Genomic DNA, 27,612 nt, shown 5'->3' with positions numbered 1-27,612 from the left:
AAACATTTTTTTCACAAGGCAAGGATTTCCATGGTGTTTAATGGTGATCTGAGTGGCAAAGGTTAAAGATCAGGGTTCAAGTGGGCCAAGCTCAACACTGAATCACAAGAAATCTTTTCCAGAGTCACCCTTGTGGATTTCATGTGTACTAACATTTGCTAATACATGTACTTATCCCAAGTCAGCAGCTGAGGAGGTAAACCTAGATAAAATTCTTGTGATGCATTTCTCTCTCTCTCTCATTAAAAAATTTGCCAACTGTTCTGTGTATGCATGTAAAAGGGAAATATCCATTGCAATTTCGGTTATGCAATAATTCTATTTTCAGAAGAACTTCAGAGTTGCATGCATGTTTTTTGAAGTTATAGTAACACTTACAGTCCTGTTTGTTTCACATCTCGAAGGTGTGCTAAGTAATGCTGCATATAAAATACCTTCTTGTACTGCAGAATTAATTCTTCAACCTTTTCGCATGTTAGCATCATGTTTATTCAAGCATATTCTGAAGTCATTATTCTGTGATGAATGATAAAATTGTACTTCTTGTGAAGCTCTGAAATTGGTCAATCCAACTAATGTAGTCTTGTCTCCAAAATCAAATTAAAAACATGCATAAATTGCACTGAAAATTGCTCTTTCATATGTGAAAAGGTTGAGGAATTAGAGTATGTAAGACTTCAGTGAATATTTACTTTTGTTCAAGAAAAGCTTTACAGATATTTGGAAAAAGTCAGTACACAACATCACCTCTGTGATTATATCCTTTGTGAAGAAAATAGGTTCTCAATAAAAATACTGGAGCAGAAAATAATATCTTTAGACTTACTAATTGACTGATTGATTGATCGTAGCTGTTGTTATATAGTGCCACAAAAGAGTTCAATATGTTTGGAGCCATACAGCATCCATAACTGCCGACAAGGGATATCCGTGTGCATGGAGACTACAAATGTGTTTTTTTCTTGAGAAAGAAGGTCACAATCTGACACAGTTTTCTTGCCATCTGCGACTTTACGTTTGCATAACAGTTTACGCGAGGCTGTTACGTTGGCCTGTCATCCAGGAGGTAAACACAAACACGCCACAACAACACAGAGGACAGAAAACTGCAGTGAACACGCTAAACTGCAGCCTACACCACTCAGCTGGGTCTTACCTCACATTCGTGTTCTGTTGTGTTCATGGCAGGAGAAAATTTGACAGTTCTTCAACCTTTGCAGTTAGCATACAACACTACTGTAATTCTTCAAACTTTGTGGTTTGCATACAACACTAGTGTAATTCTTCAACCTTTGCAGTTTGCATACGACACTACTGTAATTCTTCAAACTCTGCAGTTTGCATACAACACTAGTGTAATTCTTCAAACTCTGCAGTTTGCATACAACACTAGTGTAATTCTTCAACCTTTGCAGTTTGCATACAACACTAGTGTAATTCTTCAAACTCTGCAGTTTGCATACAACACTAGTGTAATTCTTCAAACTCTGCAGTTTGCATACAACACTAGTGTAATTCTTCAACCTTTGTGGTTTGCATACGACACAACTGTAATTCTTCAACCTTTGTGGTTTGCATACAACACTACTGTAGTTCTTCAAACTTTGTGGTTTGCATATGACACTACTGTAATTCTTCAACCTTTGTGGTTTGCATACGACACAACTGTAATTCTTCAACCTTTGTGGTTTGCATACAACACTACTGTAGTTCTTCAAACTTTGTGGTTTGCATATGACACTACTGTAATTCTTCAACCTTTGAGGTTTACATCGACACTACTGTAATTCTTCAACCTTTGCGCATATTTGCAAGGTGTTTATTCAAGCATATTCTGAAGGAATTATTCTGTGCAGATTGATAAAATTATACTTTTTGTGAAGTCTTGAAAATGCCCAATCCAACCAATCCAACAAAAAAAAAACAAAAAAAATGGGCATAAACTGCTCTGAAAGTTGCTCTTTCAGATGCAAAAAAGTTGAAAAATTAGGATTTGCTTACATGCATACTACACAAAATAACACATGAATTTAATTTAATTTAATTATTTGAAATTTTCCATCATCAAGGTATAAAGTCTCACATTAATAAGAAAGTTTGTCAGTAACTTGTCAGAGGTTGGTGGTTTAGGCCAGGAACCACAATTTCCCAAAGCTGACTGCCATTGTACAAGTCAAAAATTCTTGAACAACAATCACAGAAATAAACATAAATAAATCTTAAGTTTAGTACAGTGGCATACAGAGACGAAAACTACATGTATATACATCATAGTACTTTTGTATTTTTACTTATAATATTACACTATTATTGCTTTCACATTCTTTAATATAAAATGGTAAATTTGAATGAAATTCAAATAGCATGTTAACATTCCATTTCCTCATAATTTTATTCATCTTTAAGAGATTAAGACCTACTGAATTCAAAATTCGCAACGTTTATTGTTAGGCAAGAATGCAAGCTTTTTGCAGCTAAGAGAGAGACACATTCTAAATGGTTAGAATTTTGTTCACTTTAGACAGTAATGGCACATGCTCTTTTACTCTATGCAAAACAAGGCTTTCAATTAAGCTAACTATACAACTTCATCCCGGCCCTACCACCTGAAATCCTGACACACAGGCAAGTAACACATTGATGCATGAAAGAGCAATTGAAATGAAATGAAAATTAACCTCTCTTCTGCCTGACTACAATTTACGCAAGCTGTGAAAAATTGCACTCTAGTTTTTAAACATCTGAATTTTTTTTTTTTTTAACTTCTGCCCTGACCCATTTCTGAAGAGGTTGCCTAAGATCAAGGGTTTTGTCAGCTCTCATTAAGCCTTACGCTCGCTCAACCAGTGCGATTCTTCCTTCACATTCTCTCGCTGCTAATTCTATTAATTTTTTTTTATGCAATCTGCTTAATTAAGCACATTAACAGATTACCTTAATCCTTTCACCTCCATTATTTTTTTCTTTCTTGCGTTTTGGTTTTTATCTTTTACCTCATCTTTTTCAATTGAAATTCAGGTCTGACACCTCATGGGCAAATGACAGCTACAGGTAAATGTGGGTTAAAACATTCAATCTCCACAGCACTGAAAAAGGCTAGCACTGAGCAATTTTGCACATAACCCTTCCCAGCCTGCCCTTATCATTCAAGATTTGATGAGACTCTTGCTAAAGAATACATGATCTTTGGCAATGAAAGTCCTTTTTCACTCAAACTGACCATGAAAATCCATTTCAATTTCAGTTTTGGCCATTAAAAAAAGCCCTTATTCATGTCCAATTTTTGGCCATGAAGGTCCACAATTACACATCCAATTTAGGCCATGAAAGCCCATAATTACACATCCAATTTTGGCCATGAAAGCCCATGCATGCTCAAAATACCAACGCTGGTAAATCTTTAATGGCACATGCACACTGGCTATTAATTGGGGCATTTGTTTTAGACAAAATATACCAACTCCAAGACTTTTATATTTTACACAAAATCCACATACCAAATTTCTGTTCAGATCTTCAATGTATTCTGATTTAGTGGAGCAAAACTTAATTAGGGCTTTATGATAACACATCTACAGATCTAGCTATCTCCCATGATACAAACCATTTTAAGACTTCACAGTGAAAAATCTTTTCTTACATATTTTTTGAGGGTTATTTTTTGGTGTGGGGGGTAGAGGTCAGTCTTGGGTTTATTTGAGTGAATAGGGTGCAACATATCTGCCCCACTGGAGTCCAGGATTTGTCTGGAGTGAGATTTTAGACCACTCCCCCAGCACAGTGATTTACGACTTTTAATAAGCTACCCCTGGGGTAAGATACTGGTGTCAGAGTCAGTAAACAATGAGAATGTTTGCTAGTGTTATTAACATTGTGAAGTTAGGACTGAGAAGTGGTATGTACTTAGGTGTCAGACTTGGTGGTAGGGATTACCACCTTAAATCACTTTATTGCAGGAGATTAGGACTAAATTAATTGTTGGGGGAGGGAGGGAGGGGGAGGGGTCCTCTTAACATAACATTTCTCCCTCCAAAAGGCAGAATCACTTCCCCCTACTGTTATATCATCTGTGTCAAGACATTCATTAAGCCAATGCAAAATCACAATAGTTGACATTCTTTAAGCAAATGCAAAATTGCAATAGCTGACATTATTTAAGCAAATGCAAAATTGCAAAAGCTGACATTATTTAAGCAAATGCAAAATCGCAACAGCCTACACTACTTAAGCAAATACAAAATCGGATTAGCTGCCACACACCCTGCAAAAAATTGATGTTTTCCTGCACTAAGGACCCTTGTTAAATGATGGAAGGGAGGAACTCGGGCAGAGCTTGGGGGGGGGGGGGGGACAACCCACGAGCACCACAGGTTGCTAGCAGATCTTCCCATGATGCAGGAAGTTCCTCATTCTGCTCGAATCAGAGTTAAATTGGTATTACAAAAATGTTTTTAGGTTTGTTTGGAGTACATATAGGATGATACAGGAAAAAAAAAAAATTTTCGGCAAAATTTTAGGTTGTGTGAATGCCTACATAATTTCACAAACACCAAAGTTCAGTTTCATAAAGTGGCCTACAACATTTTTTTATTGCACATTTGTCGTTACGTCACAAATTCCTGTACCTTTGTCATATATGTGCGATTATCGTACATGTATGATATCTTTGTAAAACTATGCCCAGGATAATACAAGCTTGAAAAGATAAATTCAGACTACCTCATATACCCTAAATTCTCAGCAACCTTAACCTCAGATCTACATGTACTGAATATTTTGCCATACTGCAGGTATGCCACATTACTTGGACAGGCTATTCTAGAACTCCTTGGAAGTTCCTATGTGCCCTTACCTGAACAGCACACCTGACATCAAAATACTGTAATTCTTCAACCTTTTCACATGTTAGCAAGGTGTTAAGTCAAGCATGTTCTGAAGGTATTATTCTGTGTTCACCGATAAACTTATACTTTCTGTGAGGCTCTCAAATTAGTTGATCCAACCAATGTAGTTTTGGCTCCAAAATCAATTTAAAAATGTGCAAAAATTGCATTTAAAGTTGCTCTTTTACATGGGAAAAGGTTGAGTGAGTGAGTGAGTGAATGAGTGCTTGGGCCTTAACGTTGTACTTAGCAAGTTTTCAGTCACATGACGACGAGGCAGTCTTAACAGTGCATATATGTGTAATGTGCCTCCTTGTTGCAGGACGGATTTCTACCACCCTTTTATCTCATGCTGCTTTACTGAGACGACTTACCGAAGGCAAGTAAGCTGCCCCCGACCTAAGTCATTATACTGACACGGGTCAATCAGTCGTTACTGAAAAGGTTGAGGAAAGAGGGTAATGTAAATTAAAATTAAATTAAACCATTTAAAAGTTAAACTTAATGGGCTGAATTTGTGGAGGGTTTAATGCATGCTATCCATGTACAACGGCTTGGGTATAAGTGGGATATCCAGTGGTTGACTTTTTAAAACAACTAGGTCCAACTACTGACTTGTACCAACAAGGACAGGGGCAAACAAATCACATGGTTAACTATCTGACTCTAGCTTACACGGGGCACACATAACCTCAGGTAGAAATAAATACCTGTCTAAAAAGGTTTGCCAAATCTAGGTTGATCAGGTTTAATATGGTGGAGGTTGGCTGAGACCCCAACAAACTTAGTCAAGTCACCAGTCAGGTTAGGGACAGGCAGGATGATGGAGTAGGAAGCAATGACAGTACATGGGTAAACTTTTAAACTGGTTCTACCTGGGCAAATGACATACCTGGTGAGGCTACCGAGGGGTGGGGGGAGGGAGGCTGTTCTTCTTACTTATCTCCTTCATATACATTGACCTATACAAGCCCTTGTACTTGTATAGTGTGTATATGTCTGTATTAATGGAAGGAATTCTTCCGTAAATTGCAATGTCTATAAGAGGTTGTTTAAATGCTTAATCGTAGGTTTTCAGTCGTGTTCTCCTGGGAGGTTTTTCCTGAAATCGAATCTCCGGTCAACTGATATTTTCACAGGACAAAGGTTTTTTTTTCTTCTTTGGTGGAGAGTCATTGTAATTTTTCTAGTCCATTACACTTTATCCAGGAGCAATATTTCTCTTCTTGTACAATTCTTTTTTCTACAGTACTTGGCTGCAAATGGATCATTGCTGCAAATGGGTCATTGCTGCAAATGGGTCATTGCTGCAAATGGGTCATGGCTGCAAATTGGTCTTCTGCTTCAGACTCAGAAATGCTTCAAAGTCTCATACAAGATATGATTTTGTACAAAGTGGATGCAATATAAATTTCAAAGAAAATTACCATCTTTAGAAATTATGCTCTAAGATTTGTTTAATCCTAAAAGAAAAAAAATTTAACCGTACGTCGAGGACATGCATCCATCATTTTGAACATTTACTGGTAATTTTTAACATGGCTGAATTCAGCTCTATGAATTTATACTGATAGTGACCTTATTTTTGGTTACAAACACTTTCCCCTACAGACACACGTATGCCAGCCACGAAACTATGACTTAAGCACTAGTTACAATCTCAAATTCACTACCCCCCCCCCCCCATGGTAACCTCACTGTGGTTGTTGATGCCAAGCCTCTAAACCCTCATGTAAACCTAGACCTGACTCTGTAACCTTAACTAACCTTAAACAGGGCTATAGATACCTCTATAGTAGGCTAAGTTCAGCTCGAGCTAAAACACAAATTAACTAAAAGACACTCGGCCCTTCATCAAAGTAATTTTACCACTAATTTCACCTTTCCGTAGGTAGAACAATGACCTGTATTTCTATATAAGCTACAGATGAGAGTTTCAGGCTGTTCCATCAACTGCACTCACCACACACAAAGTACTGCAGAAAAAGGGTAATCCAGATATTTTTCGCCTTAAATTTTCATCCACAATAGTGCACTTTTAAAGGCAAATAAATGTTACAAAATATTATTTCTGTTGCTGAAACTTGCATGTATAATTTTTCAGCACAACATCATTCCATGTTCCAAGCAACCCTCAAGACACCTTTCTAAATTCAACAGAACTCTCAAAGTCCTTAAAAATGGGCAAGTTTTTTATATTTGTTTTTATTGTTGTTTTACGCCGTACTCAAGAATATTTCACTAAAACGACAGCCACCAGCATTATGGCAGAGCCCGGGGAGAAAGCCTACGACCACCCGCAGGTTGCTGACAGACCTTCCCACGAAAATGGGCAAGTTAGTTAGGGACAAAATTTATCGTCATTTTTACTCCAGCAGCTCAAGGCCAGCATCTGAGCCATTTTACAAAATCTTCTCTCGTTTGCATAAAACTTGTCCAATAACTTTATAGTCATGGCATGAGATACATCTGACCAAGACGCATTGTTCATCTTCTTCATTTTCCTTGGATTTTGTATTTTAACAAATGAACAAGATGGTGCAAGTTAGCCCATTACAAATATATCCAATGGGAAGAGAGCATCTATGTGTATCTGGTTTAAATTAAAATCCTGTTTGCATTTTTTAAAATCTACTTCATTTAGAAATTTTAGACAATTTTTAAAACAGTGGTTTTAAAATTTCCCTAGTTATTATCTCCTTAATTATTCTCATTACCGACTAATCATTTCATAATGTTTAAACATTTCTCTAGTGGTATGTAAAAGCTGTAAATACATGTTAAGTGGTATGTAAAAGCTGTAAATACATGTAAGTGGTATGTAAAAGCTGTAAATACATGTAAGTGGTATGTAAAAGCTGTAAATACATGTAAGTGGTATGTAAAGCACCATTATGTAGGATCCTGCCTTGAGCTGCTGGAGTAGGGTATTTCCTTGACTGTGATTGAACACCCTACCTAAGAAGTTATCACTGGCCGTCAGTTAAGTGGAAAGAGGGAACTAAGCACCAACGGTAATTAAACCACCAACTTTTGGCAATTTACTAATGAACTTTCCCCACATGTAACACAGATTGTGCATGAAATAGTCAGAAAACAAGTTGTCTTGACGAAATGTTGTTGACCGCCTAATGACACCCAAGGACCACTCAAGGACAGCCCTCAGCAGATCCATGGATAATGCGAAAGAAAGTAAGAAATCCGTAAAAATAATACAAACTATGATGAGACATGGTAATAAATTCCTGTTACTGCCAATAGAATGAATGTAGCCAAACACACGATATGTTCAAATCGGAATGTTTTCAATGTTGTCTTCAACAGAATCAATTATCTTTTAACTTTCTCCAGAGTCACCAAGGTTAAATTTCCCATGTACCAAGTTTTAGTGACATTTTTGCGTACAGGTTACATGCTTTGTCAGTATCTCATCATTTATGTGCCTTTATATTGTCCTACACACATAATTCTTAGTGCTTGTTTTAACTCATTAATTGTAAACTCGACTGATGTTCTGTTTTTTTTTTCTTAAAACTTACCACCTCTGTTATAATAACATCTGACCCAAAACTTACAATCTCTGTAATAACAACATCTCATCCCAAAACTTACAATCTCTGTAATAACAACATCTCACCCAAAGCTTCACACTTTCTATCTCACTTTCCATCAAGCACAAGATGTGGAAATAGCCTCTGCCCCCCTCCCCCCCCCCCCCAATGACCTTGAACTTCATCAGAATCACCTATTCAACCTTGACCTTTGAGAATAAAGGAAGGGTCTCTTCCCTTTGACCTCTGGCTTGCAGGCAAGATTTAGGAAGGCTTGTCTCACTGGGGCTAAGGTTTTATTTATGGGGCCCCCTTAAAAGCCGATAAGACAAAACTCATAACTTTGCAGCTTGTTTCCATTGGCAACTGCAGGAAATTCCAGCTTGTTTCCCCCCCCACCCCCTAAAAAAAAAACGCTGGATGTTTTCTTGCTAATGTTAGTTGTCAATCTAACAGGACAAGTTCTGCCTACACACCAGCCCTATCCTACATGTATGTAGAGCATATGAGATCTGACCCAATACAACACAGTGCCATGAAAACAACCTTCTTCCACTTATTCATCTGATAGCTGTTCAAAGTCACACACAAGAATTTTCCCACTGTACCATGATGGTCAGCAAGCTTTTAACCCTAACCAAAAGATGTAGAACTTTAACAATAATGCCTATACAGTTTCAAAACCTAGATACAAACATACAATCTACTATGTAAACCCCAGAACAAATGATTTACAGGTTTAATGCCCTAGGTTTAAGTTTTATTCACAGATTGTTAGTTTTCCCATGACTACTATGCAAATTTTCACCTCCTTTTCAACTGATGGCAGAGTGCCACAGCATTAAAAATTGTTCACGACATATGCACTGGGTACACATGGAAATTTATTGTTTTGCTTAATAAAATATATTACATCACCATCTTGGGTGATGGGTCATGGGTTTCCCCCGGGCTCTGCTCGGTTTCCTCCCACCATAACGCTGGCTGCTGTCGTATAAGTGAAATATTCTTGAGCACGGCGTAAAACACCAATCAAATGAATAAATGAATCAATCTAAACTTTTATTGGCACAATACTCAAGTCTTAAATACCCTTCTCTACTCTGTACAGGATTTTCCCCTAATATATAGGACAAAACACACAGCATGACTGACCAATCAAAATTCAGTTTCCAATTTGTGTATTAAAAATGGCTTCTATGGCTTAGCCACTTTTTCGTACAAGTCAAGGCGACGAACGGACAGCCCAGTTAACACAATGAAAATGTATGATTGATCTGCCAACACATCACATAGGTGGCGTGGGGGTCGGGGGTGGGGTATAAAAGACTGAGGGTCCATCAGATGGCAAGGTACAGAACAGTTCTGAAGTACACAATATGTATATACAGTATAAAGCACCAGTGATTATTCTCAGGGTATCTATGGTAGGATGAGAGGAGGGGATCTTAAGGGAGTGTGGGGCAGAGCTGTGTTAGTGTCAGGGGGCTCAGAGCCTGATTGGACATGACAAGGCCAGTCTGGGTAGAGATTTGTCATTTCTCTAAGCCTAACTCCCTGCTTTACAGCCTAGGGAGGGAGGGAAGGGGAAGGGGAGAGGGGGTATACTGTGTACTGTATACCAACTCTGTACCCATATGGGTGGATACAATAAAGGGAGGTAAAAGAGGGCTGCTAACAGCCTTGCCTATCTCTTCACCAACCCCTCAACTCACCCAGCACCCCCATGAAGCTTTAATACCTCCTCTTAACATACAACCAACAACCAACACCCATACAGTGAAAGATCAGCTCCAATATGTGATCCCTCTGGTCATAGGGCAGTGGTCTTGAGCATAGCACTTTAGAGCACTCTGCCACCAAGTGGTCTGTGACTGTCTCACGAAGATTATTAGGTACAGATATTCAAACACGTGTTCACAATTCTATCTGTAATAACAGCTACATGCAATGGGCATCTAGTTAAAAAACAAAAAAACCTCGCGTTGGGACAAACGTCTTTATAAACAGTGTACAGTATAACTTGTACAAATGTCGTATCTTACAACAAAACAGATTAGCTGATGCTGAAAGTTTTTCTCACCTCTCAGCTCACACTAAACCAGGTCATGCCATTAAACCAAGTAGAATTTGGTAATGGGTGTTTCTTTAATTTCACATAATGTAGGTACCAGTATAAAACGGTATCTGAATTTGGCCCTGTGTTTGCCCCTGACAAGTGCAGCCTGCGTTTACCTTATTGCCAGCGGTGTTTGGGCGTGCAGACTGCCTGTGTTGATACCCCACTGGAGAGCTCCTGGCTCCAGCAGTCTTATACTCACTCTCTTATCTGCTGGCAGAGTGGCCTGTTTACATGCAGAGCCAGACAACAGGCGCTTAGCCTGCCTCCTGCCTTATGAGTTACTAGTGCTGGGCCCCAACCAGTCACTGCTACATGGCCCTTTGTGATCACACTGTCTCAAAACTGCACCTAAATGTACAAAATCAGCACTGAAGGGCCGGCCCCTGCCCAACCAGTCACTGGTACATGGCCCTTTGTGATCACACTGTCTCAAAACGGCACCTAAATGTAAATCTACACAATCAGCACTCAAAGTAAATTAACAAAATCTATGTTTTACAAGGCTCTACCTGTATGAAAGCACATACTCAATTTTCTTTATTTTTTAAGGTCAATGCACTACATCTACATCCATACATCTTTGTATGCACTGCGAAGTGAATTGTACACACTGTTCCAGACACTTTTCCAAATTCCAGCCAATTATGTTAGACACTGTCTTCGCCATGCTTCCAAGTTATAAACTTGTAGCCAATCGTTCAGAAACTATCCTCATTTAGGCTTCAAATTGATGCCAATCAGAAAATGTCCTTTGATGTCTCACAGTTGTAGTACAGTAGTGAACCAATCAAAAAAGAGCATACAAGCTGTGCCAGTAAACCTACTAGCCAATCAGGAGAGAGTTTATTACATGCACAAACTATCATCTTTTGTCTGAGGTACACAGTTGCTCAAGGTCACTCAAGGTGACCCAGCAGAGCAGAAAGTAAGTAACAAAACCATCAGTATCAAAGAAACAAAGGATGTCCATTAATTAAACATCTAACATTCAACAATCATGTCTCGACAATGGGCCTCCACAGCTCGTCTGGATTATCTCCCTTGGGCAAGGGCGTCTCGCTTTCTTAGGTAAAGCTAATGCAATATTCACGCTGCTTCGCCAGGTTGGCGACAAACGCACGCCATGACATCTGCACAATGGCAGCACGACTCGTCTGTGATCACCTCAGCAAATTAATCAGCTGGTCAGGTAGACGCGCACAACAGAAAATCAATATGAGTTCATTTATAATACATGCTCCCGTGTCGCTGATTTACCGCCAGGGAGTCATGTGACTTGTGATTACCGGCACCAACTGACCAGTTCCGCGCCTCAGGGGAAAAGGGCAGGAAGGTAATTTCTGATGACACTGATATCTACCTATAGATGTCTGCGGCTCTGCTCAAGACTTGCACCTTGGCCTACAGGAGGTACATCAAAAAGTCATTGCTTAACAATTACAGAGAGCCTGCCAATAACCCAGCTACCGTTTTCAATAAATTCTCTATCCCATGACATGCTTGTGACTAAAACTAGTCAGTCAGAACCATAATATGTACATATACATGTGTTTATCACTGTTTTGGGCTCTTAAAATTCTGTAATGCGATTCATTCCTACTCAAATGAACACTCAGCAAACCATACACAGAGGATGAGGGGAGTTGGGGGGAGGGGTGCGGTGGGCATAGTAAGGATGGTGAATTTATCGGGGATCAAAGTCAATTCAATTTGCCATACAATTTTTAATCAAGGCAGATAGATGTACATGTACATGTACCTTCAAACTTCACATTATCACAACAGACAAACTTTCAATAAAAACAGTATTAAAGCCCATAACTGTAACTAAATCAAAGTTTAATGAGAGACACTGGAATAACGATATTAAACAATATACCTTGACAAATAAGAAAAGCTCTATGAATGGTTTTACCTTTCTACCTGTATGGCCTACACAACATACTGAATGCATACTGTACATGTTTGTCACTGCACACGTGAAGACGTACATGTAAACAACAAGGCTGACCATCAAGTTTATCCACATCCATAACCCACAAGTTCTTACCCAGAGTTGATAAGGGTGACTGAGAGGGCCAGCTTTTCCATAAAACAGCCTTTAATACAGGTACCTATCCCTGCACAGGTGAGTCGTCAGACGTTCGTTAAAGATAAGCGCACAACTACAGACATTCAGGTAAACCAGCAAACAAGTAATCAATCAGTGGGAAGAAAAACGACCAATCGTGTGATACCACATGTGTGGTACTGATATAACTTATGTCCTCACACAAGGAAATCTTTAGCCATAACTTATGAACAGTCCTGGCAGTCATGTTGCAATGTTGTGACTCATGAACAATAGTAAAAATGCCAACAGTCCTGGCAGTCGTGTGGCAATGCTGTGACTTATGAACAATAGTAAAAATGCCAACAGTCCTGGCAGTCGTGTGGCAATGCTGTGACTTATGAACAATAGCGAAAATGCCAACAGTCCTGGCAGTCGTGTGGCAATGCTGTGACTTATGAACAATAGTAAAAATGCCAACAGCCCTGGCAGTCGTGTGGCTATGCTGTGACTTATGAACAATAGTAAAAATGCCAACAGTCCTGGCAGTCGTGTGGCAATGTTGTGACTCATGAACAATAGTAAAAATGCCAACAGTCCTGGCAGTCGTGTGGCAATGCTGTGACTTATGAACAATAGCGAAAATGCCAACAGTCCTGGCAGTCGTGTGGCAATGCTGTGACTTATGAACAATAGTGAAAATGCCAACAGTCCTGGCAGTCGTGTGGCAATGCTGTGACTTATGAACAATAGTGAAAATGCCAACAGTCCTGGCAGTCGTGTGGCAATGCTGTGACTTATGAACAATAGCGAAAATGCCAACAGTCCTGGCAGTCGTGTGGCAATGCTGTGACTTATGAACAATAGTAAAAATGCCAACAGTCCTGGCAGTCGTGTGGCAATGCTGTGACTTATGAACAATAGCGAAAATGCCAACAGTCCTGGCAGTTGTGTGGCAATGCTGTGACTTATGAACAATAGTAAAAATGCCAACAGCCCTGGCAGTCGTGTGGCAATGCTGTGACTTATGAACAATAGTAAAAATGCCAACAGTCCTGGCAGTCGTGTGGCAATGCTGTGACTTATGAACAATAGTAAAAATGCCAACAGCCCTGGCAGTCGTGTGGCAATGCTGTGACTTATGAACAATAGTAAAAATGCCAACAGTCCTGGCAGTCGTGTGGCAATGCTGTGACTTATGAACAATAGCGAAAATGCCAACAGTCCTGGCAGTCGTGTGGCAATGCTGTGACTTATGAACAATAGTAAAAATGCCAACAGCCCTGGCAGTCGTGTGGCAATGCTGTGACTTATGAACAATAGTAAAAATGCCAACAGTCCTGGCAGTCGTGTGGCAATGCTGTGACTTATGAACAATAGTAAAAATGCCAACAGTCCTGGCAGTCGTGTGGCAATGCTGTGACTCATGAACAATAGTAAAAACGCCAACAGTCCTGGCAGTCGTGTGGCAATGCTGTGACTTATGAACAATAGTAAAAATGCCAACAGTCCTGGCAGTCGTGTGGCAATGCTGTGACTTATGAACAATAGTAAAAACGCCAACAGTCCTGGCAGTCGTGTGGCAATGCTGTGACTTATGAACAATAGTAAAAATGCCAACAGTCCTGGCAGTCGTGTGGCAATGCTGTGACTTATGAACAATAGTAAAAATGCCAACAGCCCTGGCAGTCGTGTGGCAATGCTGTGACTTATGAACAATAGTAAAAATGCCAACAGTCCTGGCAGTCGTGTGGCAATGCTGTGACTCATGAACAATAGTAAAAACGCCAACAGTCCTGGCAGTCGTGTGGCAATGCTGTGACTTATGAACAATAGTAAAAACGCCAACAGTCCTGGCAGTCGTGTGGCAATGCTGTAACTTATGAACAATAGTAAAAACGCCAACAGTCCTGGCAGTCGTGTGGCAATGCTGTGACTTATGAACAATAGTAAAAATGCCAACAGCCCTGGCAGTCATGTTGCAATGTTGTGACTTATGAACAATAGTAAAAATGCCAACAGTCCTGGCAGTCGTGTGGCAATGCTGTGACTTATGAACAATAGTAAAAATGCCAACAGTCCTGGCAGTCGTGTGGCAATGCTGTAACTTATGAACAATAGTAAAAATGCCAACAGTCCTGGCAGTCGTGTGGCAATGCTGTGACTTATGAACAATAGTAAAAATGCCAACAGTCCTGGCAGTCGTGTGGCAATGTTGTGACTTATGAACAATAGTAAAAATGCCAACAGTCCTGGCAGTCGTGTGGCAATGCTGTGACTTATGAACAATAGTAAAAATGCCAACAGTCCTGGCAGTCGTGTGGCAATGCTGTGACTTATGAACAATAGTGAAAATGCCAACAGTCCTGGCAGTCGTGTTGCAATGTTGTGATTTATGAACAGAATGTGTACATCCTTGTCAATTATGAATTAAGCCAAGCCATAACCCATGAACAATAGGAAATATATTATCAAGAGTCTCAGCAATTATGAGGCACTGTCAAAATTAACTCATCAACAGTCCTCGCAACCATGTAGCAATAAAATATCAACAGTCTGGGTAATAATGAGCCAATGCCTGAACTCATGAACATGAGCAGTGCTGGCAATCATGAAGCAATGCCATAACTCATGAACAACAGCAAGGATGTGAACACTCTTGGTGCATGTAAATTATGCCGTAGCTCATGAAGAATAGCACAGATCTGAAATATTGGCAATTACGAGGCAATGTCGTAACTTACGAAGAATAGCATGGATTTGAAGTTTTAGCAATTATGAGGCAATGCCATAATTCGCGAACAGTTGTGGTAATTATGAAGCAATGCCATGACTCCTGAACAATTGCAAACAGGTCCTGGTAATTATGGGACAATGTTTTACCTCAAGAACTGCCACATTAGAGTAACGTTAATTGGAAGAAATTCATGTAGATCTTTTCCATACATGTACAAGTCTATATAGTCAAAAAAGTTAAAGGCCAATGGACAATGTGCAAGTACAATGTAAATGTACATCAGCATAAATGGATGTTTGACAAGTCTATACAGTCAAAAAAGTTAAAGGCCAATGGACAATGTGCAAGTACAATGTAAATGTACATCAGCATAAATGGATGTTTGACAAGCCTATATAGTCAAAAAAGCTAAAGGCCAATGGACAATGTGCAAGTACAATGTAAATGTACATCAGCATAAATGGATGTTTGACAAGTCTATATAGTCAAAAAAGTTAAAGGCCAATGGACAATGTGCAAGTAAAATGTAAATGCACATTGGCATAAATGGATGTTTGACAAGTCTATATAGTCAAAAAAAGTTAAAAGTCAATGGAAAATGTGCAAGTACAATGTAAATGTACATCAGCATAAATGGATGTTTTACAAGTCTATATAGTCAAAAAAAGTTTAAAGTCAATGGAAAATGTGCAAGTACAATGTAAATGCACAATGGCATAAATGGATGTTTTACAAGTCTATATAGTCAAAAAAGTTAAAGGCCAATGGACAATGTGCAAGTACAATGTAAATGTACATCAGCACAAATGGATGTTTTACAAGTCTATATAGTCAAAAAAAGTTAAAAGTCAATGGAAAATGTGCAAGTACAATGTAAATGCACATTGGCATAACTGGATGTTTTACAAGTCTATATAGTCAAAAAAGTTGAAGGCCAATGGACAATGTGCAAGTACAATGTAAATGTACATCAGCACAAATGGATGTTTTACAAATCTATATAGTCAAAAAAAGTTAAAAGTCAATGGAAAATGTGCAAGTAAAATGTAAATGTACATCAGCATAATTGGATGTTTTACAAGTCAGTAGAGTGTACCTTGACCATATATACTAAAAGCCCATGGACACTGTAGGTGTGGTATAGTTATGAAGACAGGCCTATTGGTATGTAAAGTATAGGTCTGGGCGTCAGATAAGCCCAGTCCTGAGTACCTCTGGGGTCCCCAGGGGCTGACAAAAAGGGTTATTGTTTGGTCAGGGACAAAGGGGTTGGCTTTAGAGGCAGTATCAGTTACAGTCCTATCTCGAGCTGAGATCTTCTGTGTGGGGAGGTAAGAATAGGCAAGTCTACTCTGGGTTCTGAGTTGCCGGGAGAAACAGGTCGCAAAACTAGACAGGAGCGCATAGGGGCTGTCCTAAAGCTTGGGGAGACGAGGAAAATTAATACCGGCACTCGAGGGGAAGAACAAAAGCCCTGGCCGCCCTAAGAAAGGTCTTGGACTGTAAAAAGACGCCAGCAGAAATTATTTGCTATTGAGACTAAATGTAACCCAACACCCCCTATAGAACAACAACAACTGATTGTGCCCAGTTACTTAATCCCTTAAAAACTCCGCCAAAGGCCGTGGTGTAAAGACACTGGGGACATCACGAGGTCAATCGTAAACTGAACATGCGAACAGAATCCTTGCCGGAAAATACTCACAAGTCTGAAAGACCCTTCTGTTGTCCCCACCCTTTTAGTGTTGAATGATTGATGATCTCTTAGTACATATTTGTAAGGCCTATCTTAATAGCAATGCTTCCCTATAGAAAATGTCAGAATTACATCAGTACATGGGACTTCTTTGTTAACTCATGAAATGTACAAAGAGTAGCTTCACCTACAACTTAATATCTGCTCCTAGCATACCTAAATCCAACCCCAAAACGCATTTCTATACCACACATGAAAATATTTGCATGCTGTAACAATTATGATGAATTCTGACCAATCAGCAATGATTTAGTTTCAAAATGGCTACCTGTCTGTTGTCATGACCTTGACCCTGACCTTGCGTTTGAGGACATTCATCTTGCTCATTACAAGCAGTTTGATATAGGACTGAAAACACTGTCTTCATTTTATAAAGGAAAGCTTTAGACACGTCTACAGTTGAAAGTTTTCACTTGGCTTCTTTAAAAAATGAAAAAAATAAAAAATACTTTAACAGGTTGCAGCATGTCTACACACCACATTGCAGACCGTCCCATTTCCAATTTTCTCCTATTTTTCCTACCTCTCTTGTGTTAATTCAATCAGAATAGGGCGTCTCAAAGGCACTAAGACCCCCCCACCCCCCACCACCCCATCCCCACCCCCCCCCGGGTATACCTAAGGCTACATGTCAGCATCGTTGGTGGTTTAACCAGATCAAACAAGTTCATAACCATCCAACATATTTCGTTTTTTGTGCAAAAACACCAGGTAGATCTGTTCAAATCATTCAGATCTCCTAAAAACATCGATAGGACATTCGTCTCACGTGGTACACACGCAACCAGACCACGTATTGTGAGACTAGAGATGAATCCAGTAAACATCCAAAGATAGCACACATCAATGACAAGATTTAATAAGTTAAATTAATAAGATACACATCTATGTGGTTAGCTATGGTTTAAAACGCTTTCTTTAAGAGCACCTTAATAGAAAAATGAGTTTGTATGATCAATCTGTGACAATCCAATGCATATTCATTGACAGTCAAACTCATCAATTTTCTGCCTTTTATATGTATCTAATTTAGACCATAAATCATCAATATTTAATTTGCATATCCGAATACATGTCTGTTCATGATAATGTGTCAAAAACCAAAAATTAAATTGAGGGCATTGGCACTACAGTCAACAAAATGCACACTGAATGTGAACATATGCACTTCTTCCACCTAGACTATCTTCCAACATGGAACTACAAGAATTCTGTCTATGGGGAGGTTAAAAAAAAAAAAAAAAAAAAAAAAAAGAGTGCAATAGGGTCAGTCCATTTCAGACTAGGGAGGAGGAGGAGGGGGTTCAATGAAATAGGAAGGAACTTACCTGTAACATACTGTTGGTAGGGAGGAGGTGTTAGTCCTGTTTCCGTTTCTAAAACAGGTGAAGGTTCTTCCATAATCTGACAACCTGTGACTGTAGGAGAAAAATTAAAATGAGTTAACAACATAAATGCATGTTCAAATAATTATATTGTTGTTAAATTGTTTAGCCAAACTGGTTTGGTAGCAGTGTTCATTTATCACAATTACATGGTATAAAGAAAAGCACACTGAGAAGAATCTGATTACCAAATACTGTGGTGACTATGAATATCTGCACTTGAAATAAACCTGTCAACCTGACCAAAATATTCAAGAGTAAAAAAAAAAAAAAAAAAAAGAAAAAAAAAAAAAAAACATGAGATGACTACATGTTTAAAAAATGAACTTCACTGATGTCACTGACTGAATGATTGACCCAGTGACTGTGAATTTTCCTGCCAAGATCTCATAGTGATAGAAAACATCTAGAGCATATAGCAAGTATGTGTGTGTGTGTTTGTGTGTGTACTACACATAAAAGAACATCAAGAAGGGAAGACTATACTAATAGCAAATTAAAAAAAATTTGATCTCCATAAAAAAAAGAGATATATGTACTACTTATATGTAAGCTGACATCACACAAAAAATGTTGAGCAAAAGAATAAAAAAAATAGGACTGTATGTTAAACATTAGTTGTAAAATTCCTCAGGCATGCAGTCTGCCAGAACAGCACAGAGCATGTTCCTTATCAGATGCTGGTCAGATCTGGCTGTACAGTCAGTCACCAGACCTAAACCCCCAGTAAACAACAAGCCTAGACTCCTGGAGCCATTGAGAATGAGGTAATTTGTCTAGGCGGCAGCCATCTTTGCCTGTGTGCATCACCGTGGCGATGGGTGGTTTCGAGGTCACATGGGGTGCCTTGAGATAACCCTCACTGCACACCAGGGATCAATAAGTATACATGAGCAGCCCAAAAAATAACAAACGTTTTGCCAGCACTGTTAAGTTAGGGACGCTTTGATGTTGTCTTAATGGATGGTTTTGAGCATTCATCTGAGAATGATGTTAATCAATGCTTATGTTTTATACAAATAAATCTATTATGTTCGCTTGCGTAGCTTTTCATGTCTTTAAGTCAGCAATCTGCCACAAAATGAAACAGATCATCAAGTGCACGCAGAAGTAAATACCAATATTTTCCTGAACTTGCCATATTAAATGACCTACAACTAAACTATAAAAGGGTACTTTATCAGTTACAACTGTTCCTTCAGCTCTGTTTTATATGGAAAGATTCACTGGGGTTTAAGACATTATTTTTTGTTTCACAAAGCGATCATTGCGCTACCTCTACGTGACTACCATTGGGACGTAATACCTACAGTACTGGTTGCCATGGAAATTAAGTGCAGGTAACGTTACGTGCGCTTTCGGAAACAAGCCCCTGATGTGGATATATTCAAGAATGTGTACTCGTTGATATGGTTGATACCATATTGATCATGTGGCTTAAAATCATATCATGGTTGTAATATTGCTGCAGTGGGACTGGCATTATGCCATTATGTGGCTGTAATTATATTGCTGATGTAGAATAATGTCATTATATATGACAGCTTAAAATCATATCATGGTTGTAATATTGCTGCTGTGGGACTGGCATTATGCCATAATGTGGCTGTAATTATATTGCTGATGTAGAATAATGTCATTATATATGACAGCTTAAAATCATATCATGGTTGTGATATTGCTGCGGTGGGACTGGCATTATGCCATAATGTGGCTGTAATTATATTGCTGATGTAGAATAATGTCATTATATATGACAGCTTAAAATCATATCATGGTTGTAATATTGCTGCTGTGGGACTGGCATTATGCCATAATGTGGCTGTAATTATATTGCTGATGTAGAATAATGTCATTATATATGACAGCTTAAAATCATATCATGGTTGTGATATTGCTGCGGTGGGACTGGCATAAAGCCATAATGTGGCTGTAATTATATTGCTGATATAGAATAATGTCATTATATATGACAGCTTAAAATCATATCATGGTTGTAATATTGTTGCTGTGGGACTGGCATAAAGCCATAATGTGGCTGTAATTATATTGCTGATATAGAATAATGTCATTATATATGATAGCTTAAAATCATATCATGGTTGTAATATTGCTACCCTGGGACTGGCATTATGCCATAATGTGGCTGTAATTATATTGCTGATATAGAATAATGTCATTATATATGATAGCTTAAAATCATATCATGGTTGTAATATTGTTGCTGTGGGACTGACATTATGCCATAATGTGGCTGTAATTTTATTGCTGATGTAGAACAATATCATTATATGATAGCTTAAAATCATATCATGGTTGTGATATTGCTACCATGGGACTGGCATTATGCCATAATGTGGCTGCGATAATTATACTGCTAATGCAGTTTAAGGCCATGATATGGCTGCTGTAATTATCTTGCTAGGTTAGCATAAAGTCATAATATGGCTGTAATTACATTGCTGATCCAACGTACAGTGATAATATGGCTGTACCAGTAATTATGTTGATGATGTAACAAAGTCATAATGTGGCTGTAATTACATTGCTGATGCAGCGTACAGTGATAATATGGCTGTAACAGTAATTATTCTGATGATGTAACAAAGTCATAATGTGGCTGTAATTACATTGCTGATGCAGCATACAGTGATAATATGGCTGTAACAGTAATTATTTTGATGCAGCGTACGGTGATAATATGGCTGTAACAGTAATTATTTTGATGATGTAACAAAGTCATAATGTGGCTGTAATTACATTGCTGATGCAACGTACAGTGATAATATGGCTGTAACAGTAATTATTTTGATGATGTAACAAAGTCATAATGTGGCTGTAATTACATTGCTGATGCAGCATACAGTGATAATATGGCTGTAACAGTAATTATTTGGATGCAGCGTACAGTGATAATATGGCTGTAACTAATTATTTTGATGATGTAACAAAGTCATAATGTGGCTGTAATTACATTGCTGATGCAGCATACAGTGATAATATGGCTGTAACTAATTATTTTGATGCAGCGTACAGTGATAATATGGCTGTAACAGTAATTATTTTGATGATGTAACAAAGTCATAATGTGGCTGTAATTACATTGCTGATGCAGCGTACAGTGATAATAATGGCTGTAACAGTAATTATTTTGATGAAGTAACAAAGTCATAATGTGGCTGTAATAAGGCTGATCTGATATAAAGCCATACATAATTAATATATAATTAATTTGGTTATATAAATAATATTGCTGATGTGGCACAAAATCTCAGTGTGGTTGTGATATTGCAGATGTTGTATATACATACACCGTAATCGTTCATTCAAAGTTATAAATACCAAAATGCATAGGGAAATTGCTATACTATATACAGACTTCAAAGTCAAAAATGGCACGCGAGATCATTTCATTCACGAATGGCATGTAATCTCTGATTCCCTTAAATTACAATAATTTAAGGTTGAGAAATTGGGGGTAATTAATTAAACGTAAAAGGCAGGAGAAAGGAGCAGGATGAAACGAAGAAAAGCTCAGAGACTAGAGACTACCTGTAATTAAGAAACTCAGGTGCTTAACGAGCACTTGATGTACAACCAGGTGATAATGGGCCTACCTGTATTTTTAGCTACCCGTTCCAGTACAGGTCGTGATATGGTTGGTGATGGAGGATCTGAAAACACAGAGAGCCACGGTTAGTTCGGTTAGTTTTTTTTTTTCCTTCTCAAAACAATATATTGCCATGACAAGTCAGTTTTACTTGCCAGTTTGGATACATGACAAATAAACATGTGCACGGATAAACAAGGGTTCCTCACCCTTAGAAATCATACACTTATAAAAGTATTTCAATGACCAAAGGCTGGTTCTTACTTTTAAAAGTGTGTTCTTCACCTTAGCTGGTTTTGGATTGTTTTATGTGTAGAATAAAAAACAAATTGGCCTGTGTTAGATTAGATCACCCGGCCACAACATCACAATAAAAAGAAGCCAGACAAATAAACCGAATCTGTTTGTTTGGTACATTTGCTACTCTTAATGGTTTTGTTTGACAATTGATTTCTTGCCTACTCAAAGACAATGTCACACCAACAGTGTCAAAATCAGGCCAGCGAGAGCCGGACTTGAACTCGGAAGCAAAACCATTTTGTTATTGCCATAATGCTATGTCCATCATACCACGATGTTCAATGATGTGGTCAGGACGAAACAATAAATGACCATAACACACTACCCTAATCCCTCTTAAAAACCCCTCCCCACCGCATCCTGTCCTTCATTCACAACTTAAACACACCCACACAGCCTATTAATAACTCTCCTAGAGTTCTATTTGAATCTGACCAGGAAACACCGTCATAACTTTGAAATGAAAACAAACAAAGGGGATCAAAACATTAACTCATTGCTACTCCTGTATTAGACATGACAGTTGTTCTTACTGGAAAGAGCTTGCACAAACTTTGCTACTGTACGTAACAGAGGGGATAATGGATGTTGGGGGAGTGGGGGGAGTGATTTTATGTTCAGGATGTAAATAACTTTAGCAACAGAAAAATAAATAACAATAATAATAATGATAATAATAAAGCAGCCTGCATAACTTAATAGCAAATTTAATTAGGCTGGTGTCAACTGTTTTTTAAACAAAAATGCATACGAAATAATGTCAATCAGACACCTCCTTACATTCAAATGAAGGAGAGGAGTTTCATTTCATTGTATGAATGTAAGTAGTTCAACAAAACTAGAAGTGTTTTTTTTTTTCAGCAGAACATGCAAAATGATGCAATAACAAGATGTTGATACATGTAAAAAGGAAGATACTGTGTACTACTTTAAACAAACAAGAACTTTTTACCTATTCTCATTCACATGCCTCAAATGAAATTGAGGCCATATGTCATAATACATGCTGTTCACATTTAACTCAGTTTTATAACAGATCCACTGACTGTTCTTCATTAGACTGTTTCAGTTTTGATGTATGCTGTACAAAAATGTCCAGGGCAAATCATTACTTTGTAATACCACCTAATTTAAATGAAACTGGAAAACTTACCTAGAAATAAATTTTTTTATATTTGAGTATACAAAAACTGTTAGAGAGTGTTATAGATTAAGGCTTGTCCATTTGCAATCATAATGAAGATATTACTAAAACAGCTAGCTAAAACATTAAGTAAACAGTAATAATGTTCACATTTGCACCAAGAGTAACATTCAATAAGAGAAAGGTTGTTCAGCAACATTGTTTATGGTTAGTTGCCAGATAAACACTTTTGAGTTACTTTGTAATAAATTTGTTTACATGAATAACATTTTGTGTTTATTTAGTCTAGAACTAGAACAGAAATGCCTGTCTGAGACTAAAGATTACACAGAAAAATTCTACTATTATTCATGAATGACAGGCTAGCTAGATAAAAATAAACACGAAGGATAAATAAGCGATGCATAGGCGAAGAGCATGCGGTTTTTATAGTAGGGTACATTTGAACAATAGCCAACAAGATGACAGGTGGGAGGCATCTAAAAAATATTTAACTCAAAGGACACCAGGAAGGGGGAGGGGTGGTGGCGTAGGGGGTGGGTGTATGAGAAAGTCAAAACTAGGCTAACCTACAATGATATTCAACTGATAATGACCAGCGCAGACGACGGCCTAGACCTGAGCTTAATTTTCTATTCAGAAAAAGAAATTTGAGAGAGGAATGCTTCGTATAATTGCAGCGCTCAACCGACTGATAAACTCGCGGCACTCGAGGCTGGCGCCACGGTAATTACCCGATGTCTGCCGCGAGGCGGCCGCCCAGACGACGGCCTCGCCTCGGCACGATGAGTCGACAGCAGACGCTCAAGCCTCCGGGCTCCTCACTGCCTTGCCGGCTACGAGATAGCCGAGTGGACAGCGGTTTTGTGCATATCGAAAAAAACAACAAAAAAAAAAAAAAAACAAATACCTGAGAAGAAAAATCCCAACGACCGTGCTTTTGTCTCTCTGCGCCCTCCTTTTATATACATTTTTCTGCCCGAGTTTTCTGTTTTTCTTCTTTTTTATTTCAAATACAAATACGGTTTAACGACGGACAAGTTCAAATAGACATATTGCACCGAGTAAACGGGATCAAACGGGTCAATAATTTGCATATCGTTTCCAAGCTGAGAACAATTTACAGACAGCCTACGTGATGGTAGTGTTTATGCAAAACTGCCATGACGGAAACGCTATAAAATATAACAAAACGTTGTTACTCGAAGTCATTGTGAAACTTTTCTGCTGTTGTTGTTGTAAACGTTTCCCGCACTAATTCTGCAATGATAAGTTGTCAATCACATGGTGAAATGTATTCATTTTACGGGAGTAAATGTATTCTGGCATCCAATCCGATTTCGTTAAAAAAAAAAAAAAATACCGTCGAGGCCAATAGTTATCTATATTTACTCCCCCTCCCCCCTACACATCCGCCCCATGTCCTACCACCAAAAATGAAAACTTTTCAATTTTTCCCATAGAAACATTAATTTATGTTTCGACAAGCAATTACTTTGTATGGCCCCCTCTACAAATCCTGACTTCAATGATGCTAAGCTACTAAGACAATTTCATATGTATAGTTGTCATCGTGTGAAAAAAATGACAAGTCGCTGTGTGAATGCCTGCATGAACAACTGGACTTCGCGGCACCGTTTGACAGGGCTATAGATATAGATTTTCCCCCACGCCCAAAGAAATATCAAACAAGCTTGTCGACTGCGCGCCGTTTTCTCCCGGCTCAATCCCCCTCTCCGTAGTCTATCTAAACACCAGAAATATGCGCTGTGCTCGTTTCGATGGACCCAAATCGAACATAAGATTTGGGGTAAGCGAGCAAAATCAACACGGCCAACCTCGGAGTAAAGGCAATTTCTAGGCGACATTTACCGGCAGAAACAACAGTTGGCTTACCACCCCTGCTGTTTGCAGCACATAGATTCTCTGATCGCGTGCTTCAGCTCCTCACCGGCCCTCAACCAGGTCCGCGCTTCACTTACCTTCCCACCCGCCCCCGAAAATAGCCAAGCCCATTTTTTTTTTCAGCTCCGAGCGAAGGCAAAACAGTCAACTCGGTTTATCTTCATATGCGGCCTGGCTTATTGTTAGAGAGCACTTGTATAGAAAATCCCGGTACAAATTTATGCATGAAATCAAAAGAGGTTATGTTGCGGCTTTTAATGCTGCAGATTTCATGAATGAAAGTCAAACACGGCGCGTGAACGACAAACGTGAAATAAACACGTGTGTGTAGTAAATGCATGTACACCGCCCCCCTTCTCCCCCACCACCTCCCCACAACCTTTTTTTCCTCTCAAGTGCTAGCCTCTAAAAACCCATGACTTAAACTTTGAACTGTAAAACCACAAGACTTTTTTCTTCTTCGAGAGTACACTCAAGATTTTTTTTCCCTCAGAGACCTAAGCTTAAATTTTACAGCACATGCTTTTTATGCTCCTATGCACATGTACAGAACATCTGCTTGTTTGTAACATAATTTGATTATAATGTGCTCATATCAATACATCATTAGACAAAACACAAATATATTGTTTAGTCTATTGCAAGGTTTACAGTTATTGAAGCTAATTATAATTATAATGAACAATCGCAACACTGTACAACTTTTCTCTGATGCCTCACAGACTCAGTCTATTTGACTATATAGTATATATGTGCCCTACATTGATATAGTAGCACAGAGCGAGTTCAGAATCACCTGGGGAAGAATTAACAGTCACTATATGTATATACGTATTCTCACCGGTGAAAAGAACATATTAAAGCTATATTAATATAAAAACTATATTAATATAAAACCTTTTCCCTAAAATTCTGACCACACACGCCTACTTCAACACCAAACAAATTTTCACATCCAGGTTCAACGGTTCTGTTAATCACAGAGATTAAACACCTGTAATTAGTGATTGACATTAAAATCAGTATACCAGTCATTCAATTCCGATCACAAATCCTTTATGGGCACAGGCTTAAAGCTCTAAAAACTTACCAAAAAGCCATCCGTATCAATTATCTTTTAGAATAGTAGCTCAAGGTTTACACACCTGTAATTACACCTTTAATTACCCCAATTATCCAACGAAGTCGATCCCAAATAATGACATAGTTGAGCACAATGAAATCTACTGCCATTTGTGTAACAAAATTGTACTTGTGTACAGAAGACGTCATATCCACGTCTGATTTTACCTGTATTTCATTCACCAAGACTGATCGTTTTCATTACCTGGTATTCGTAATATACTCCAATGAAACGGATTGACACACACTTCCACGGGGTTATCCGTCGCCTGACAGCAAGGTAGACGTTTTAACTCCGTGTGGTCAGAAAGATTCGGCCACCTCCATAACTGACAGCACAACATTTGCGGCGAAACACACCGCCTGCCGAATCTTTTTTCACCTTTCGGCAGCATCACACACTTGGTCGTTTCACCGCCTTTGCTCTCCACGCTCTGTAGCAATACTTCTAGTTGTTTTTCTTTGAGGCGTTTCAACATGGACTGTGCCGTGGATTTGATTTCTAACTCTTCGGGACTTTCAGTCGCACCCTGGGTTTCATGTTGCGGCGATAGTCGGTGTCTCCACAAACGCTTCACAAGTGACGTTCGTTTCGTGTTAAACATACAGCATTGGGAATATATGGGGTCCTCGGCCGCATCCACAGTAATGGGTTCAGGTTTTCACAGGGAACAAAAAATCTTGACACCACGGGGACTTTTGTGCCCTACACCCAGGCACAAAATCGTGTTCACATCGAGACGCCGGTATATGGGTAAACCCCTACTAAAAGGTGTGTGTATATATATATTTATATATTTATACAACAACAGCTCGCAGTGTGCTTGAACTTCTCCCTTAAGCCGAACAGCAGAGCACGCTGGATTTATGTTCACCGTACACCGTACCTGGCCCACCGAAGGAGTGCTGTTTTCCCGTGGATTTCCACAATTTTACAATTCCAAACTCTGCAACGGGCATCTACACTCGAAGCTGTTTATCTTCGTACGGTAGTGCAGCTTCTTTGGGGCTCGATTTGGTGTAGATTTCCACGTAACTCCACCATGG

At 38.8% G+C, this 27,612-nt stretch overlaps 1 protein-coding gene across 1 annotated transcript in view; it reads right to left on the bottom strand.

The window, feature by feature from the left end:
• LOC135462825 (mothers against decapentaplegic homolog 6-like) overlaps positions 1-27,361 on the bottom strand; it is a 60,022-nt gene extending 32,661 nt beyond the window's left edge. Inside the window, exons 1-3 of the mRNA XM_064740106.1 lie at positions 26,771-27,361; positions 22,102-22,158; positions 18,428-18,517 (exon numbers count right to left, since the gene is read on the bottom strand). Of these exons, the coding sequence (XP_064596176.1) occupies positions 18,428-18,517; positions 22,102-22,158; positions 26,771-27,170 (547 nt within the window). The 5' untranslated portion in view covers positions 27,171-27,361. The remainder of the gene's footprint in view (positions 1-18,427; positions 18,518-22,101; positions 22,159-26,770) is intronic.
• Between the last annotated feature and the right edge of the window lie 251 nt (positions 27,362-27,612).

Source organism: Liolophura sinensis, chromosome 2 (assembly GCF_032854445.1).
Source record: "Liolophura sinensis isolate JHLJ2023 chromosome 2, CUHK_Ljap_v2, whole genome shotgun sequence".
Lineage (NCBI taxonomy): Eukaryota > Metazoa > Mollusca > Polyplacophora > Chitonida > Chitonidae > Liolophura > Liolophura sinensis.
Note: the sequence above shows the minus strand (reverse complement) of the source record. Positions and strands in the feature narration are given on the sequence as shown.